We start from the raw sequence: 16,958 nt of genomic DNA on the forward strand, positions 1-16,958 counted from the left end.
CGCAGACGCATAAACGTTAGAGGACTTGCCGGAAAAAAGAAAGCAAAGTCAGGTATATCGACTTTAACGGAACGTGACATCGACGTCCTGGCAGTTCAGGAAACGAAAGTTGACGGCGAAGAAGAGACCAGCGGCATGGTGCAGCGTTCGCGTCTAGATTTGTTGTTCGTTGTTAGTCACGCAGTGGGCACATCGGCTGGCTGCTTATTGTTGTCAAGAAGTTGCCAGGGCTTCAAGTGAACGCTCATTTTTCGTGTGCGTCAGGCCGGTGGCCTTCTTGACTTTTCAATGTACAACACGAAGGCGTGTCGTATGTGCATATGCGCCCAACAAAGTTGAAGATAGGGCCTGGTTCTTTTGTGGCCTCGAACAACGGCTAAGTTCAGGAAGAAAGTTAGTATTGTTAGGGATTTAACTGTGTCCTCAGTTCCATGACAAAACGAGCGCTCGGTCTTTAGAGACAGAGCACGGATATGTTGATGAGAATCGTCGAGGAATGGGACCTCGAGGACGTTGCCGAAAGTTTTCAATGTTAGGGTGTATTGAAGTACACGCGCTTCGAAGCCCTAGCTATGCACGACTCGACCGCATTTATGTATCGGTCGGCATACTTCTGAATGTGCTAGTTACGAGGTAGTCCCGGGTCCTTTTCTGATCATTGCTTCGTCCAGTGCTCGATCGGAATTACCAAGAGAAGTAACTCGTTTTGTGGGAACCTGGAAATTAAATAGCAAGCTCTGGAGGACGAGAATACAATTCGACAGTAATGGAGGAAATTGGCACATAGATCCTAGCAAAAGCCTGCACGTTTGGCAACAATGGAGCTGCTTAAAGAAACATTAAAATTAAAGCAATTAACAGGCTACGAGCATTCGGTATAGCGAGAAACGGAAAGAGACTGAATTAAAAGCGCTGCTTGATAAGCTACTCAAGCAGGAATTGCCGAGCCCCGGGAAAATGGATTGAAGACATTAGAAAACTGAAGCAAAAGATAGAGCACTGGACGAAGAGCGTTATCGGGGTTGCGCTTGTGAGGCAAGGGCAGAGGACACGCTGCAGGCGAAACGCCAACGAAACGTGCGCTATGCTTAGAAAAAGCACGCGCGGAAAGGAACCACATACACGAACTCGAATGGGGTGGTACCTTATCAAAAAGACACAGAGGGCATAAAAAGAGCTTTCAACAGAATATTAGCAGCGCTGTTGCATTGCAAAACGTAGACTTTGAAGCTTCAAAATGAATTTCTGTCTGGTTTACCCCGTCTGGACGACGAAAGGAAGGAAAGTTTGGGAGCGTGCAATAACAGTGGCCGAAGTGGAGCATGCTATAGACAAGTAACATCCTGGAAAGTCCCCAGGACCGGATGGATTCACTGCCGCGTTTTTATAAAATGTTTAAACACGAAATTAGCCCGATTCTGACAGGTATATTTAATGAGGCGTATAAATTGAACACATTGCCTCCTCATACAGGTCTTCCCACACTGGTTCTCATACCCAAGACGAGGATGTACATAAACTCAGATCCGTAACAGCCTATCGACCGATAGCCCTAACCAACGTTGAGTATAATATATATATGAAAGTATTGGCTCGAAGATTGCAGACAGTCATAAAGGACATCGTCGGGCCTCACCAGACATGTGGCATCAAGGGCGATCTATTGTCCTAAAATCCATAAGCGCGGAGCATACTGGAATATTGTGATTTTTCATATGAGCAGGTTGCCATATTGCAGATTGATCTGGAAAAGGCTTTTGATTGTGTTGATCACAAAATTTTGTTTGCTGTTTTAAATCATGCTAATGTCGGTTCTGTCATCTGCGAGGGAGGGGCCCTGGCGTACCGAAACTGCACGACCAGTTGATAGTGAATAAGAGTGTGGGGGCCCCCATAGTGTGCAACGTTCGGTTCGTCAGGGTGCCCCCTCAGCCCCCTGTTATTTTGTATTTATATTGAAACATTGTGCTGAAGGTAATCAACAACAATAAAATCAATGGGTTCCGAGTACACGCAGGTCTGAAGTCAAGCTGCTGGCGTATGCAGATGATGTAGGCCGTTTTCACAAAGGATAAACAAGTATAGAACAGGCTGTCAAAACTGTGCGTGATTTCAGCCAAGCTACGGGAAGCGGATTTTAACTGGTCCAAGTGCCTAGGGCTCTGGCACGGATCGTGGCCAACGAAACCTGACCACTTGCTAACGTCCCTGGGTGACGACCCCGGCAGTACGTTGGCGTCCCGCTGGAGTGTTATCGCGACGCGATCACTATTGGAAAAGTCCAGGCTAAGGACACACGGGAGAAAGCAGAGAAGTGGAAATCAGGTGCCCTATCGTCTTTGCCAGAGCCACTATTTGCAACCTGTTTTTCATAAGCAAGCTCGGGTACGTTATGCAAGTGCTGCATTGCTCACGGACTAACGTGCAAAGTTCCACAGGATATTTGCCACTTTTGTCTGGGCTTCTGGGTGGGAACGGTGCAGCCGTACCAACTTGTTCCGACGGGTAAAAGACGGAGGGCTCGGACTGGGTCACCTCTTCTTCCGTCAGCTGGTTAACCGGTTTTTGTTCTTTAGAGATGTCACCGATCCTTTCCTGCGCACCATATGCCAATTGCGACTAGGTAGACTGCTGCCTGAGTATGTTGTCTCAACTGAAGAGTGTGTAGGAGGGATTGGTGGCTTTTATAAAGAAATAGTGTCGAGTGTCAGATTTCTTACCGTACGGTTTTCGAGAGAATATCTTGCTAATGTGAAACGAAAGGAACTTTACTTTGCTCTTTGTGATGTTGTGTTGCCTGTGCCGTTGTACAGGTCATTGTACGAGGGAGGCCCAGGCAGCAATGTTTTAAAGAGAGTTAAAAAAATGCACGTGCAGCCTGGAACGAAAACATTTTTCTTTAAGCTGCATTCGGGAACATTGCCAGTGAAAACTTTTTTAGATGGAAAGGGGTATTTTTTGCCTTGGGGCACGCATTGTATAATATGCAAGTTACCGGAAACAATAGATCATGTTTTTTTACATTGTTGGGAGGGGGTTTATTTCTGGGATGTGTTGCAGAGAGCAATTAAGAAAGAATTTCCCTTGTACCGTACGGCATTCGATTCCTGAGTGTACAGAACGAAGATGGCGTTCCATTTGACGCAATCATGCTCATGGGCCTCCACTCTTTGTGGCGCTCGAGAATGGCAGGTCAGCATTTTGACAAGGATGCGCGGCCTGCCCGAGCTTATTTCAGAGAGAGTGTACACTGGTTCATCGAGATACATAAAACGGCACCGGAACCGCCCGAGTGGCTCTCAAGAGTAGAGCCACTTGTCACTTTGCCTGAATTTTAAACCGACGATACCGGCACTTTGCCGGTTGAAATTTTTGTCCTCATGTACAGTGTACATAGGGTAGTTTTATAACAATGTTGTCTGTGTAATGTGTTTGTACCAAAGCCAGGTAATAAAGAAAAAAAAAATCGGGGGTGTAGCTCAGATGGTAGAGCGCTCGCTTAGCATGCGAGAGGTACTGGGATCGATACCCAGCACCTCCAAATGTTCTTTTTTTTTTCTTCTCTGAGGCGAGTAATATTTTGCTTGATTGATGTAATGAAACAATGGGCGTAATAAGGAGCCGCTTCACGAGAAAACCGGTCCCCACCCTCGTCGGCTGCCCTCTTTCTCCACCAACACTCTCGCGTAACTACCGATCAGGATGCGAGCATATGCTTCGATTCTTCATCGGGGTGTAGCTCAGATGGTAGAGCGCTCGCTTAGCATGCGAGAGGTACTGGGATCGATACTCAGCACCTCCAATGTTCTTTTTTTTTTCTTCTCTGAGCGAGTAATATTTTGCTTGATTGATGTAATGAAACAATGGGCGTAATAAGGAGCCGCTTCACGAGAAAACCGGTCCCCACCCTCGTCGGCTGCCCTCTTTCTCCACCAACACTCTCGCGTAACTACCGATCAGGATGCGAGCATATGCTTCGATTCTTCATCGGGGGTGTAGCTCAGATGGTAGAGCGCTCGCTTAGCATGCGAAAGGTACTGGGATTGATACCAGCACCTCAAATGTTCTTTTTTTTCTTCTCTGAGGCGAGTAAATTTTTGCTTGATTGATGTAATGAAACAATGGCGTAATAAGGAGCCGCGTCACGAAAAACCGGTCCCCACCCTCGTCGGCTGCCCTCTTTCTCCACCAACACTCTCGCGTAACTACCGATCCAGGATGCGAGCATATGCTTCGATTCTTCATCGGGGGTGGAGCTCAGATGGTAGAGCGCTCGCTTAGCATGCGAGAGGTACTGGGATTGATACCCACAGCACTCCCAAATGTTCTTTTTTTTTTCTTCTCTGAGGCGAGTAACATTTTGCTTGATGATGGAATGAAACAATGGGCGTAATAAGGAGCCGCGTCACGGAAACAAACCGGTCCCCACCTCGTCGGCTGCCCTCTTTCTCCACCAACACTCTCGCGTAAACTACCGATCAGGATGCGAGCATATGCTTCGATTCTTCATCGGGGGTGTAGCTCAGATGGTAGAGCGCTCGCTTAGCATGCGAGAGGTACTGGGATCGATACCCAGCACCTCCAAATGTTCTTTCTTTTTTCTTCGCTGAGGCGAGTAATATTTTGCTTGATTGATGTAATGAAACAATGGGCGTAATAAGGAGCCGCTTCACGAGAAAACCGGTCCCCACCCTCGTCGGCTGCCCTCTTTCTCCACCAACACTCTCGCGTAACTACCGATCAGGATGCGAGTATATGCTTCGATTCTTCATCGGGGGTGTAGCTCAGATGGTAGAGCGCTCGCTTAGCATGCGAGAGGTACTGGGATCGATACCCAGCACCTCCAAATGTTCTTTTTTTTTTCTTCTCTGAGGCGAGTAATATTTTGCTTGATTGATGTAATGAAACAATGGGCGTAATAAGGAGCCGCTTCACGAGAAAACCGGTCCCCACCCTCGTCGGCTGCCCTCTTTCTCCACCAACACTCTCGCGTAACTACCGATCAGGATGCGAGTATATGCTTCGATTCTTCATCGGGGGTGTAGCTCAGATGGTAGAGCGCTCGCTTAGCATGCGAGAGGTACTGGGATCGATATTCAGCACCTCCAAATGTTCTTTTTTTTTTCTTCTCTGAGGCGAGTAATATTTTGCTTGATTGATGTAATGAAACAATGGGCGTAATAAGGAGCCGCTTCACGAGAAAACCGGTCCCCACCCTCGTCGGCTGCCCTCTTTCTCCACCAACACTCTCGCGTAACTACCGATCAGGATGCGAGCATATGCTTCGATTCTTCATCGGGGGTGTAGCTCAGATGGTAGAGCGCTCGCTTAGCATGCGAGAGGTACTGGGATCGATATCCCAGCACCTCCAAATGTTCTTTTTTTTTTCTTCTCTGAGGCGAGTAATATTTTGCTTGATTGATGGAATGAAACAATGGGCGTATAAGGAGCCGCGTCACGAGCAAAACCGGTCCCCACCCTCGTCGGCTGCCCTCTTTCTCCACCAACACTCTCGCGTAACTACCGATCAGGATGCGAGCATATGCTTCGATTCTTCATCGGGGGTGTAGCTAAGATGGTAGAGCGCTCGCTTAGCATGCGAGAGGTACTGGGATCGATACTCAGCACCTCCAAATGTTCTTTTTTTTTCTTCTCTGAGCTGAGTAATATTTTGCTTGATTGATGTAATGAAACAATGGGCGTAATAAGGAGCCGCTTCACGAGAAAACCGGTCCCCACCCTCGTCGGCTGCCCTCTTTCTCCACCAACACTCTCGCGTAACTACCGATCAGGATGCGAGCATATGCTTCGATTCTTCATCGGGGGTGTAGCTCAGATGGTAGAGCGCTCGCTTAGCATGCGAGAGGTACTGGGATCGATACTCAGCACCTCCAAATGTTCTTTTTTTTTCTTCTCTGAGCTGAGTAATATTTTGCTTGATTGATGGAATGAAACAATGGGCGTAATAAGGACCCGCGTCACGACAAAACCGGTCCCCACCCTCGTCGGCTGCCCTCTTTCTCCACCAACACTCTCGCGTAACTACCGATCAGGATGCGAGCATATGCTTCGATTCTTCATCGGGGTGTAGCTCAGATGGTAGAGCGCTCGCTTAGCATGCGAGAGGTACTGGGATCGATACCCAGCACCTCCAAATGTTCTTTTTTTTTTCTTCTCTGAGGCGAGTAATATTTTGCTTGATTGATGTAATGAAACAATGGGCGTAATAAGGAGCCGCTTCACGACAAAACCGGTCCCCACCCTCGTCGGCTGCCCTCTTTCTCCACCAACACTCTCGCGTAACTACCGATCAGGATGCGAGTATATGCTTCGATTCTTCATCGGGGGTGTAGCTCAGATGGTAGAGCGCTCGCTTAGCATGCGAGAGGTACTGGGATCGATACCCAGCACCTCCAAATGTTCTTTCTTTTTTCTTCGCTGAGGCGAGTAATATTTTGCTTGATTGATGTAATGAAACAATGGGCGTAATAAGGAGCCGCTTCACGAGAAAACCGGTCCCCACCCTCGTCGGCTGCCCTCTTTCTCCACCAACACTCTCGCGTAACTACCGATCAGGATGCGAGCATATGCTTCGATTCTTCATCGGGGGTGTAGCTCAGATGGTAGAGCGCTCGCTTAGCATGCGAGAGGTACTGGGATCGATACCCAGCACCTCCAAATGTTCTTTTTTTTTCTTCTGCTGAGGCGAGTAACATTTTGCTTGATTGATGGAATGAAACAATGGGCGTAATAGGAGCCGCGTCACGACAAACACTGGTCCCCACCCTCGTCGGCTGCCCTCTTTCTCCACCAACGCTCTCGCGTAACTACCGATCAGGATGCGAGCATATGCTTCCGATCTTCTCGGGGGTGTAGCCCAGACGGGGATTCCATTTTCCGGCCACTGCTGTGTACGGACGTGTGCATCATGCGCTCCGTAGGGGCGGATACAGCGGCCCAGATGGGTCGCGGAAACAGGATTGTCGCCGAAGATGAACAGGGATTACGAAGTCGTTTTGCCGCAGTTGCCTACAGGTGCGTGTGTTATGAATACTGTTTTTCTACACGGAGATATAAGGCAAGGCCGTATCGTGTTGAAGACGTCCGTGACACTTTGGTTAGTCTGGGTATGTTGCCTGAGGTACTCGCCTTAGGCGCTTTCCAGATGAACCACGTCTGGGCCGTGACTTTCAGTACAGGCGCAAGCCACGAAAAAGATGCTAGCACTTGGTGACGTAAAGATAAAGGAAAGGCGCTGCCTCGTTATCGACCCGAACAAGCAGGATGTCCGGCTAAAGCTTTATTGGCTTCTGCATAATGTACCGGATGAAGATGTGCGCACCGCACTCGCAAATTATGGAAGAGTGACAGAAGTATCAAAGGAACGTTGGCGCGTCCAAGGTATCGCCGATAAAGGAACCTCGACCAGGACTGTCACCCTGCAATTAAAAGCGGGCTTGACAGTCGAAGACCTACCACACCAGCTCCGAGTGGGCGGTATAACAACGCTTTTGGTTGTGCCAGGACGGGCACCGCTTTGCTTACGATGTCGACGAACGGGACATAGACGCCGGGACTGTCGCATACCCCGGTGTGGTCGGTGCAGACGCTATGGTCACGAAGACAGCGAGTGTGCCCAACATACGCCAGTGTGGCCGGGCCTGTGGCTGGCGACCATCTCACGGAGCACATAATGGACCAAGCTGATGCAGAAGAAGCAGCGGAAAGCAGAAATCGGGGTCCCGTATTCACGCCCCTTTCTAAGGGCCCGAAAGGACGAAGGAAGCGAAGCGGCTCAGGCTGAACAAACGGGTCAACAGACCAACAGCGTGAGCTCTATACCGCGGGACCGAAAGCGACAACGAAAATTAGCAAGGTATTGGGTCGTCGACTGGACAACCTGAAGATATGGACGTCACAAGAGCGGGGACAAGCGCAAAGCCGAACGCTTGAAGATGTCAGCAACGAGGACGCAGAACCAGAGAGGACAACAGGAGGTGAGCCGGCAACGAAAGCGGCAACGCTCAGGCGACCCAGCTTGAGGTTCAAGCCGAACATCGCTGCGGGCACACGTCCGCCGCCGAAGCCCCCTCGTAGCCACGGGGGAAGACAGTCAACGAGGGACCTAAATCCATAGGCGCTCAAGGACATAGCGAAATATGGCTTCATCATTATGTGACGCAGTGTGGGAAAGTGCACGCACTTGTACGTGCATATCCACAACTTCAACGGGGGAAGCCAGGGATGTGTCAATCGGCGAGGTAAGAACCATGCGGTCCGTATCTTGCCCGCGGCCTTCACAGCCCATAACTACGTTGCGTATCGCAACTTTAAATGTGCGCGGACTTCGATCTAAACGAAAGCAATATCAGGTTAGTCGTCTTTTCCTAGAGGACGACCTCGATATCATAGCGGTACAGGAAACGAAGGTCGAAAGTCAAGAACAAACGGACCGCATGGTCGAACCTTTTCGGTCCCGCTATAATGTTTGCATATGTCATTCTGTTGGCACCTCTGGAGGGTGTGCTCTCTTTCTGCGGAACTCTTTAGGATTTGTTGAAGAGTATGTTCATGCTAGCGATGACGGCCGTCTCGTTTTGTGCGATTTTGACGGTTTTGGTAAAAAAATGGCGCATCATTTGCGTATATGCACCGAATAGTATAACTGAGCGGTTATCCTTTTTTGCAAGTGTCGAACGGTATTTAAAATCTGATAGAAACATGATAATTCTGGGGGATTTTAATTGCGTGTGCTTCAGAGAAGATAGAAGCAAAAGACTATCCGTTCGTGATCAAAGTGCTTTGTTGCTGTCAGAGCTTATGCAAGAGGGGGGTTTTGAAGATGTAGGAAACGTATTGCAAATTGGAAGTGGCGCTAGGTTTACGCATTTCCAGCGCGATTGCCATTCCCGTTTAGATAGAGCATACGTATCAGATGTACTCGTGCCGCTATGCAACAGTTACGAGCACAAACCAGTAGCTTTCAGTGATCACAGTGCCGTAATGTTTTCTCTGGGAGTGAAGAAGAAAAGATCAACCTTTTCTTGGAAACTGTGGAAACTGAACAATAAATTACTTAGTGATGAAGCCTTTGTGGATAAGGTAAAAATACTTATTGAGAAAGTGCGCTCGTCTGAGTCGGGGCGAATGGTCGCTGCATGGGAACAGTTCAAGGAAGAAGTTAAAATTGCTGCAATTGAAAGGTCTTCCATGTTACGCTACAATGAAAAAAGAAAGCAAAAAGAACTACAAGGTCAGCTAGAATTCTTGTTGTCAGTCGAAAGCACGCGACCAGGCACTTTAACTAAAGAGATAAGAGAGGTCAAGAACCAGCTGGAGATAATGGACACTGAAAAATACAGAGGAGCAGTCATACGCGCACGCGCAGAACACCTTTGGCTGGGGGAAACTCCGACGAAACGCTCGCTGAGCGAAGAAAAGCGCTACGCCTCGCGTAAAGAAATAAAACAGATTAAATACGGAGGAGTGACTACCACGGACAAACAGATGATAGAAAGCGCGTTTTGGATTATTATAAAGGACTTCTTGGGTGCAGCGGTAACAGAGAAGCAGCTTGGACAGCGAGTTTTTGTCAATAATGCCGACACTAGATAAGGAAACCACCGCACGCCTTGAAGAGCCAATATCGGTTGGGGAAATTGAAAGGGCCATTAATGAATTAAGTGAAGGGAAAACGCCCGGCCCGGATGGACTAGGCACAGCTTTTTGCAAAGCATTCAAAGATGAGCTGTCGGAACTCCTGTTACGCCTCGTAGCGGAGGCTTACGAGGTAAAGGAAATGCCGCCGTCCTTTCGAAGGTCACATATTGTACTCATACCCAAAAGTGAAGATCCAGTGAAGCTCTTGTCAGTGAGTGCTTATCGTCCCATAAGCCTCACTAACACTGATTATAAGGTTTTTATGAAGGTACTCGCCAAGAGACTGCAAAGCGTAATACGGTTAAATCGTAGGACCGCACCAAACATGCGGAATTAAGGGCCGAACAATAGGAACCAATATCCACACTGCGAGGAGCATACTTGAGTGTTGCGATGCATGGGACAGCCAAGTAGCATGTTGCAACTGGACTTGGAAAAGGCTTTTGACCGTGTTATGCATGATGTACTTTTTTCAATATTGAAACATGTAAATGTAGGAGATGTTATTTTAGAAGGGGTGAAGATGTCGTATAGGAATTGTTTTGCTAGCATCGTAATTAACAAGGAAGTCACTGCAAACTTTCAAATTGCAAGGAGTGCCCGTCAGGGTTGCCCGATTTCCCCCTTGTTATTTGCTATCTACTTGGAGCCTTTTGTTGAGCATAATCAATAGCGACAAGATACATGGTTTTAGGTTAATGACGGCTGAGGTCAAAGTACTGTCCTACGCAGATGACATCGCTGTTTTTGGTAAAGACAGAGGGAGTATTAGTGAAGCAGTCAGTGTAGCAGACAAGTACTGCAAGTGGTCAGGCAGTGCCTTAAACTGGGATAAGAGTGCAGCTTTTTGGCATGGTACCTGGGACGAAAAGCCTGAATTTTCGAAAAGGTTAAGTGGAGCTCCGTGCCGACGAAGTACCTCGGTGTGCCACTGCAGAAATATAATGATCCCAGTGAATACTGGAACGACGAGACAGAAAAATTAAGGGAGAAAGCGAACAAGTGGGGAGGAAAAAACCTATCAATATTCGCGAGGTCAACAGTTTGCAACTTATTCTTAGCAGCCAAAATTTGGTATGTACTTCAGGTGCTGTGCATGAACCGCTCAAATGTACAGAAGATACACAGAATTTTTGCCACTTTTGTTTGGGCCTCCACGTGGGAACGCACGAGCCGTACAAATCTTTTCCGGTCAGTGAAAGCCGGTGGGTTGGGATTAGCCCACTTATTTCTAAGGCAGATTGTTTCCAGGTTTATGTTTCTGCGAGATCAGAGCCATCCTTTCTTACATACTATGCTACAAGTTAGATTATGCTGTTATCTACCCGAATTTGTTGTATCCACTTGTTGTGCTGGGCGTAGCGGCATTCATGGTTATCTCAACGAAGCTGTTTCGGCTTTTAACATACTAAAAGTACGTTTTTCTTTACAGTACCTTGGTGTGGTGACAAAAGACAATTATATAAAGACCTTATTGATGTAATGCTGCCTGTGCCGATGTATCGTGCGATGTATGAAAAAGGCCAGGAAAAGACGTTCTTAAAAGGGTTAAAATAATGGTGGTACGGCCATCAGCAAAGACCTTTTTCTTTCAGCTACACACTGGTACACTTCCCGTAAAACCATGGCTGCAGGAAAGGGCTTATTTGTTCCCTGGTCTGTTAATTGTCTCCTATGCCGCAAACCAGAGAGTGTCGATCACATTTTTTTGGACTGTTTGGATGCTACGTTTCATTGGGACATCCTACAACGAACTTTAAAAAAAAGACTTACCTTTGACACCCCATGGAATCCGTTTCCTACCGGTTCACAGTGACAGTGGCACGACATGTTTATGCTGTTAAGTATGCACGCTATTTGGAAATCATGCATGGCATTTCGGCATGTTGACGCGAATGCCCGTTCTGTCAGAGAATACTTCATTGAAAGTATAGCTTACATAAGAGATGCATACAATGCACGAGAAGAACAGCCGGAATGGCTCCCTGTACTGAATGAACTTGTAGCACTAAAGCGCTTTTAAACAATTTATGCCAAACAAAGTGTGATTGGCGGTTTTAATGCATTGTTAAATACTTCTTGTCAAACTACACCTGTCTTTTTTTGTGTGTGTACACGATGTACCTCGTTCTGAATAAAGAAAAAAAAAATCCTCGTTAGTATAGTGGCCAGTATCCCCGCCTGTCACGCGGGAGACCGGGGTTCGATTCCCCGACGGGGAGCGTTCTTTTTTTTCCTTTGTTTACCTACCTATTATGCTGCGCTTTCTTTTATCACTTTCCTCTCCTTGTCTACCTACGAAGCTGCTGACGATGAGCGCAGCATTTTGCACACCTGATCGCAACGTGACAGTCTCTGTATCCACCGGCGCATCTCCTCGTTAGTATAGTGGCCAGTAACCCCGCCTGTCACGCGGGAGACCGGGGTTCGATTCCCCGACGGGGAGCGTTCTTTTTTTTTCCTTTCTTTACTCACCATTATGCTGCGCTTCCTGTTATCACTTTCCTCTCCTTGTCTACCTCCGAAGCTGCTCACGTTGAGCGCAGCATTTGCACACCTGATCGCAACGTGACAGTCCTCTGTATCCACCGGCGCATCTCCTCGTTAGTAGTGGCCAGTATCCCCGCCTGTCACGCAGGAGACCGGGGTTCGATTCCCCGACGGGGAGCGTTCTTTTTTTTCCTTTGTTTACTAACCTATTATGCTGCGCTTCCTGTTATCACTTCCTCTCCTTGTCTACCTCCGAAGCTGCTGACGTTGAGCGCAGCGTTTAGCACACCTGATCGCAACGTGACAGTCTCTGTATCCACCGGCGCATCTCCTCGTTAGTATAGTGGCCAGTAACCCCGCCTGTCACGCGGGAGACCGGGGTTCGATTCCCCGACGGGGAGCGTTCTTTTTTTTCCTTTCTTTACTCACCTATTATGCTGCGCTTCCTGTTATCACTTTCCTCTCCTTGTCTACCTCCGAAGCTGCTGACGTTGAGCGCAGCATTTTGCACACCTGATCGCAACGTGACAGTCTCTGTATCCACCGGCGCATCTCCTCGTTAGTATAGTGGCCAGTGTCCCCGCCTGTCACGCAGGAGACCGGGGTTCGATTCCCCGACGGGGAGCGTTCTTTTTTTTCATTTGTTTACTCACCTATTATGCTGCGCTTCCTGTTATCACTTTCCTCTCCTTGTCTACCTCCGAAGCTGCTGACGTTGAGCGCAGCATTTTGCACACCTGATCGCAACGTGACAGTCTCTGTATCCACCGGCGCATCTCCTCGTTAGTATAGTGGCCAGTATCCCCGCCTGTCACGCGGGAGACCGGGGTTCGATTCCCCGACGGGGAGCGTTTCTCTTTTTTTTTCCTTGTTTACTCACCTATTATGCTGCGCTTCCTGTTATCACTTTCCTCTCCTTGTCTACCTCCGAAGCTGCTGACGTTGAGCGCAGCATCTTGCACACCTGATCGCAACGTGACAGTCTCTGTATCCACCGGCGCATCTCCTCGTTAGTATAGAGATTCCACTTCCGGCCACCGTAGTGAACGGACGCGGAATGTTGTGCTCCTCGAAAGGGGCGGTTTCAGTGGCCCAGACGAGTCGCGGTATCAGTCTTATGGAAACGTCGACACAGAACAATCAGCTCATTTTGCCCCAGCTTCCATCAGGTACAACCGTCTGCAATACTGTGTTTTTGCATGGTGATTTAAAAGCCCGCCCCTACCGAGTTGAGCATTTTTGCGATGCGCTCGATCGTCTCAAGCTGATGCCGGAGGTGACGGCCCTAGGGGCGTATCAGATGAACCACGTTTGGGCAATAACTTTTAAGGACGAGGAGGGAAAAAAGAAGCTTTTGTCGGCGAAAACGCTCCGCGTTAAGGACCACCGGTGCGTCGCTATTGACCCCTGTCACCAGGACATTAGGATGAAGATGTACTGGTTGCTTCACACGACGCCCGACGAGGAAGTTCGAACAGCCTTAGCGCCATACGGCACCGTGACTGAGATATGCAGGGAGAAGTGGCATGTTCCAGGATGCGGGGACAAAGGCTCTCACACTAGGCTGGTGTCGCTGCGCTTGAAAGCTGGCATGACCACTGAAGACATACCACATCAGCTACGAGTAGGGGAAGACCATGCGCTCGTGTTCGTGCCTGGCAGAGCCCCGCTCTGCCTCCGGTGCCACGGCACCGGCCATATCCGGCGCGAGTGTCGTGTGCCACGCTGTGGGCTCTGTCGTCGTTACGGCCACGACGAGACTCAGTGCGTGAGGAGCTATGCCAACGTGACCGGATCTGGCAGGGGTGAAGCCTTGGAGGAACACATGATGGACCAGGCCGACGCGGAAGCAACTTCTGGAGGGAGCAGCGACTCGCCTGCTTTGCAGGTGAGGTCCGATCTGAAGGCTAGTGGAGAATGTCAGCCCAGCGGAAGAAAGGACGAGAGTCAAGATAACAAAGGTGAAGACGTACCGGGAGCGGAGGCGTCCATGGTACGTCCAAAGCCGGTGGCTACTAAGGGGGAGGCTCCTCGAAGCTCCCCTGGAGTAGACGCTGCTGAAGAGCCTGTTGAGGGCATGGATTTAACCGGTGCGAGCTCAAAGAGGCCCAGGGACCCGTCAGAGGGAGGAGATGGACGTGAAGGTGATGACGGTAGCTGCGAGGGTCCTCCTCCGAAAGCTACCCTTCTCAGACGCGCAACCCTGAAACCAAAACCGAACATTCCTCCTGACAAGCGGAATTCGCCGTTGGCTGCCCCGCCGTAGCGGGGTCGCTGTCTGGGAGTGGTCTATGGCTGTGGACGGTCTTCGTGCGGAACTTCCTGACCCTAGTGCTAGTTTGCAACGGCACTGGTGGGCCTACAAACTATGCGTCAAACATGAAGGGAGAGCAGAACGATGTAAATTTGTTTGCAGTATAATTCGTTGTGCGAGTGTCCTTTGAGCTTTCTCTTCTGTTTTCATGGCCAGTAATAATAATGTAGCACTTCGTATTGCCACGTTTAATGTTCGAGGGTTAACGTCCAGGCGGCGACAAGTGCAACTAAATCGCCTGTTGATGGAAAACGACATAGACATTCTTGCTGTCTAAGAAACAAAGATTGAAAGTGAAGAGCAAACAACGAAAATGGTTGGTATGTTTAAATCACGGTACAATGTTTGCGTATGTCATGCGGTGGGCAAGTCAGGAGGGTGTTTATTAATGCTGCGTAATTCTGTCGGTATCGTTGAACAAAGTGTGTTAACAACCCAGGATGGACGATTTGTACTGTGTGATTTTGCTTTACATGATGTATGTTGGCGAATAATATGTGTGTATGCTCCAAACATCCTAAATGAAAGAACTGCATTTTTTGATTATGTGGCCAACCTTTTGACACCTGACAGAAATGTGGTTGTCCTAGGAGATTTTAATTGTGTTTGTATGCCTGAAGACCGTGTACAGAATACGAGAGGTAGAGATACGAGTGCAATCAGACTTCATGAAATCGTGTCGAATTTTGAGTTAGCCGATGTCGGAAACATCTTAAGTGGAAATGAAGTATTTTACACTCACTTCCAAGGGGAGAGCCATGCTAGGCTAGACCGGATATACATGTCAGCGGGTCTTGTGCCAAGGCTCACGAACTACGCAGTGAAACATGTGAGCTTTAGTGACCACAGCATAGTGGTGTGTACGGTCGGGAAAAAATACAGCGGCTCGAAGTTTAACTGGGAACTCTGGAAAATGAATGATAACATCTTAAAAGACGAATGCTTCGTGAGAGCTATAATGGAAAAAATCCAAACTGTAAGAAAGGAGGCTGTGTCAAACATAGCGGAGACAAGGGAGAATTTTAAAAACGAAGTAAAACTACTTGCGATCGAGAGGACGACGGTGATACGCCGCAAAGCAAAACAAAGGGAAAAAGAATTACAAAACATGCTAGGTTACTTTCAAAACGCCGAGTGCACTGTACCGGGATTATTTAGTACAGAAATAAAACGATCAAAAGCGAACTTGAAGCGATGGATGCGGAACGTTATCAAGGCGCTGTGATAAGGGCACGAACGGAGTGACTATGGCAAGGGGAAGCGCCAACAAAAGGCGCGCTCAGTGAAGAGAAAGGTTACGCCTCAAGTAACCGTATTGAAGAAATCTGGTACAACGACGCTTTGTCGGCAGACCAAAGTACAATACAGACAGCCTTTGTTGAGCATTACCGGCACTGTTAAGCAGACAGGTCAAAGTATCGGAAGAGTTCGTAGATACCGTTCTGGCGCTCCTGCCAAAGGTAGATGACGAAGTGAAAGAGGGGCTCGAAAGGCCCATCTCAGTCACTGAAATTTTACACGCTATAGAAACCCTTGGTAGCGGAAAGTCGCCAGGACCTGATGGGCTGGGAGCGCTCTTCTACAAAACGTTTGAGATGGAAGTTGCAGAATACTTCACAGTGTTATAACAGAAGCATACGAACTTAAACAGCTACCACCCTCATTTAGAAGAAGTAACGTTGTGCTAATACCTAAAACAAATGACCCAATCAAGCTACAGTCAGTAAAGAAATATAGACCTATAAGTCTCACGAATGTGGATTATAAAATATACATGAAGGTACTAGGGAAAAGACTGCAGTCTGTTATTACACAATAGTTGGTCCTCATCAAACTTGCGGAATAAAGAAGCGAACAATATTCACTAATATTCACGTCGCCAGAGTATACTGGAGTGTTGCGACTCCAGCCTCGGGTGCGTGGCAATGGTCCAGCTCGATTTGTAAAAAGCTTTCGACAGAGTTGCTCACAGCATTCTTATGGCCACGTTAGAATACATCAATGTAGGTGGAATCATTCACGACGGTGTCGCCATGGGCTTATGAAAAATGCTCTGCTCAACTGATAATAAATAAACGACTGAGTGACAACATACCGGTGCTTTCAGGAGTGCGTCAAGGATGTCCCCTGTCGCCGTTGCTCTTTGCTATTTTTCTTGAGCCTTCCTGTCTAAGATACGTGAAACCAAATATCCGTGGCTATCGTCTAATAAACCAAGAGGTAAAAATACTAGCGTACGCAGACGATATTGCGCTGTTCGGTACAGACCAAGAGAGCATTCCGGGAAGGGCAATTAAAGATGCTAGACAATTCTGTAGCAGCACTGGTAGTGCCATAAACTGGCAAAAAAGCTAGGCTTCTGGCATGGCCAGTGGAGTAGTAGGCGGACAGTTTTCGAAAGCATAGCGTTCACCGACACCCTGACCAGTTACCTCGGCGTGCCTTTACAACATTACCAAGATGCGAATACGCAGTGGACAGAACAAGCTGAACG

The 16,958-nt window shown here is 48.3% G+C and overlaps 1 protein-coding gene and 11 non-coding genes across 12 annotated transcripts; all 12 read left to right on the forward strand.

The window, feature by feature from the left end:
• The first annotated feature begins 3,468 nt into the window (after positions 1 to 3,468).
• On the forward strand, positions 3,469 to 3,541 carry Trnaa-agc (transfer RNA alanine (anticodon AGC)). The gene has a single exon. It is a non-coding gene; the product is annotated as a tRNA-Ala (tRNA).
• A 970-nt stretch (positions 3,542 to 4,511) lies between these two features.
• On the forward strand, positions 4,512 to 4,584 carry Trnaa-agc (transfer RNA alanine (anticodon AGC)). Its single transcript has one exon. It is a non-coding gene; the product is annotated as a tRNA-Ala (tRNA).
• Positions 4,585 to 4,773: 189 nt separating this feature from the next.
• On the forward strand, positions 4,774 to 4,846 carry Trnaa-agc (transfer RNA alanine (anticodon AGC)). The gene has a single exon. It is a non-coding gene; the product is annotated as a tRNA-Ala (tRNA).
• A 451-nt stretch (positions 4,847 to 5,297) lies between these two features.
• Positions 5,298 to 5,371, forward strand: Trnaa-agc (transfer RNA alanine (anticodon AGC)). Its single transcript has one exon. It is a non-coding gene; the product is annotated as a tRNA-Ala (tRNA).
• Positions 5,372 to 5,821: 450 nt separating this feature from the next.
• Trnaa-agc (transfer RNA alanine (anticodon AGC)) lies at positions 5,822 to 5,894 on the forward strand. Its single transcript has one exon. It is a non-coding gene; the product is annotated as a tRNA-Ala (tRNA).
• A 449-nt stretch (positions 5,895 to 6,343) lies between these two features.
• On the forward strand, positions 6,344 to 6,416 carry Trnaa-agc (transfer RNA alanine (anticodon AGC)). The gene has a single exon. It is a non-coding gene; the product is annotated as a tRNA-Ala (tRNA).
• Positions 6,417 to 6,605: 189 nt separating this feature from the next.
• On the forward strand, positions 6,606 to 6,678 carry Trnaa-agc (transfer RNA alanine (anticodon AGC)). Its single transcript has one exon. It is a non-coding gene; the product is annotated as a tRNA-Ala (tRNA).
• Positions 6,679 to 11,810: 5,132 nt separating this feature from the next.
• Positions 11,811 to 11,882, forward strand: Trnad-guc (transfer RNA aspartic acid (anticodon GUC)). The gene has a single exon. It is a non-coding gene; the product is annotated as a tRNA-Asp (tRNA).
• Positions 11,883 to 12,034: 152 nt separating this feature from the next.
• On the forward strand, positions 12,035 to 12,106 carry Trnad-guc (transfer RNA aspartic acid (anticodon GUC)). Its single transcript has one exon. It is a non-coding gene; the product is annotated as a tRNA-Asp (tRNA).
• A 373-nt stretch (positions 12,107 to 12,479) lies between these two features.
• On the forward strand, positions 12,480 to 12,551 carry Trnad-guc (transfer RNA aspartic acid (anticodon GUC)). Its single transcript has one exon. It is a non-coding gene; the product is annotated as a tRNA-Asp (tRNA).
• A 376-nt stretch (positions 12,552 to 12,927) lies between these two features.
• Positions 12,928 to 12,999, forward strand: Trnad-guc (transfer RNA aspartic acid (anticodon GUC)). Its single transcript has one exon. It is a non-coding gene; the product is annotated as a tRNA-Asp (tRNA).
• A 208-nt stretch (positions 13,000 to 13,207) lies between these two features.
• On the forward strand, positions 13,208 to 14,416 carry LOC125756697 (uncharacterized). The gene has a single exon (XM_049411602.1). The coding sequence runs from the start codon at positions 13,208 to 13,210 to the stop codon at positions 14,414 to 14,416; it is 1,209 nt and encodes a 402-aa protein (XP_049267559.1).
• Positions 14,417 to 16,958: the final 2,542 nt, after the last annotated feature.

The sequence above is a fragment of the Rhipicephalus sanguineus genome, unplaced genomic scaffold, assembly GCF_013339695.2.
Source record: "Rhipicephalus sanguineus isolate Rsan-2018 unplaced genomic scaffold, BIME_Rsan_1.4 Seq4856, whole genome shotgun sequence".
Classification (NCBI taxonomy): Eukaryota; Metazoa; Arthropoda; class Arachnida; order Ixodida; family Ixodidae; genus Rhipicephalus; species Rhipicephalus sanguineus.

Coding starts and splice junctions, on each gene's coding strand:
- LOC125756697 (XM_049411602.1), top strand. CDS start 13,208: ATGTTGTGCTCCTCGAAAGGGGCGGTTTCAGTGGCCCAGACGAGTCGC.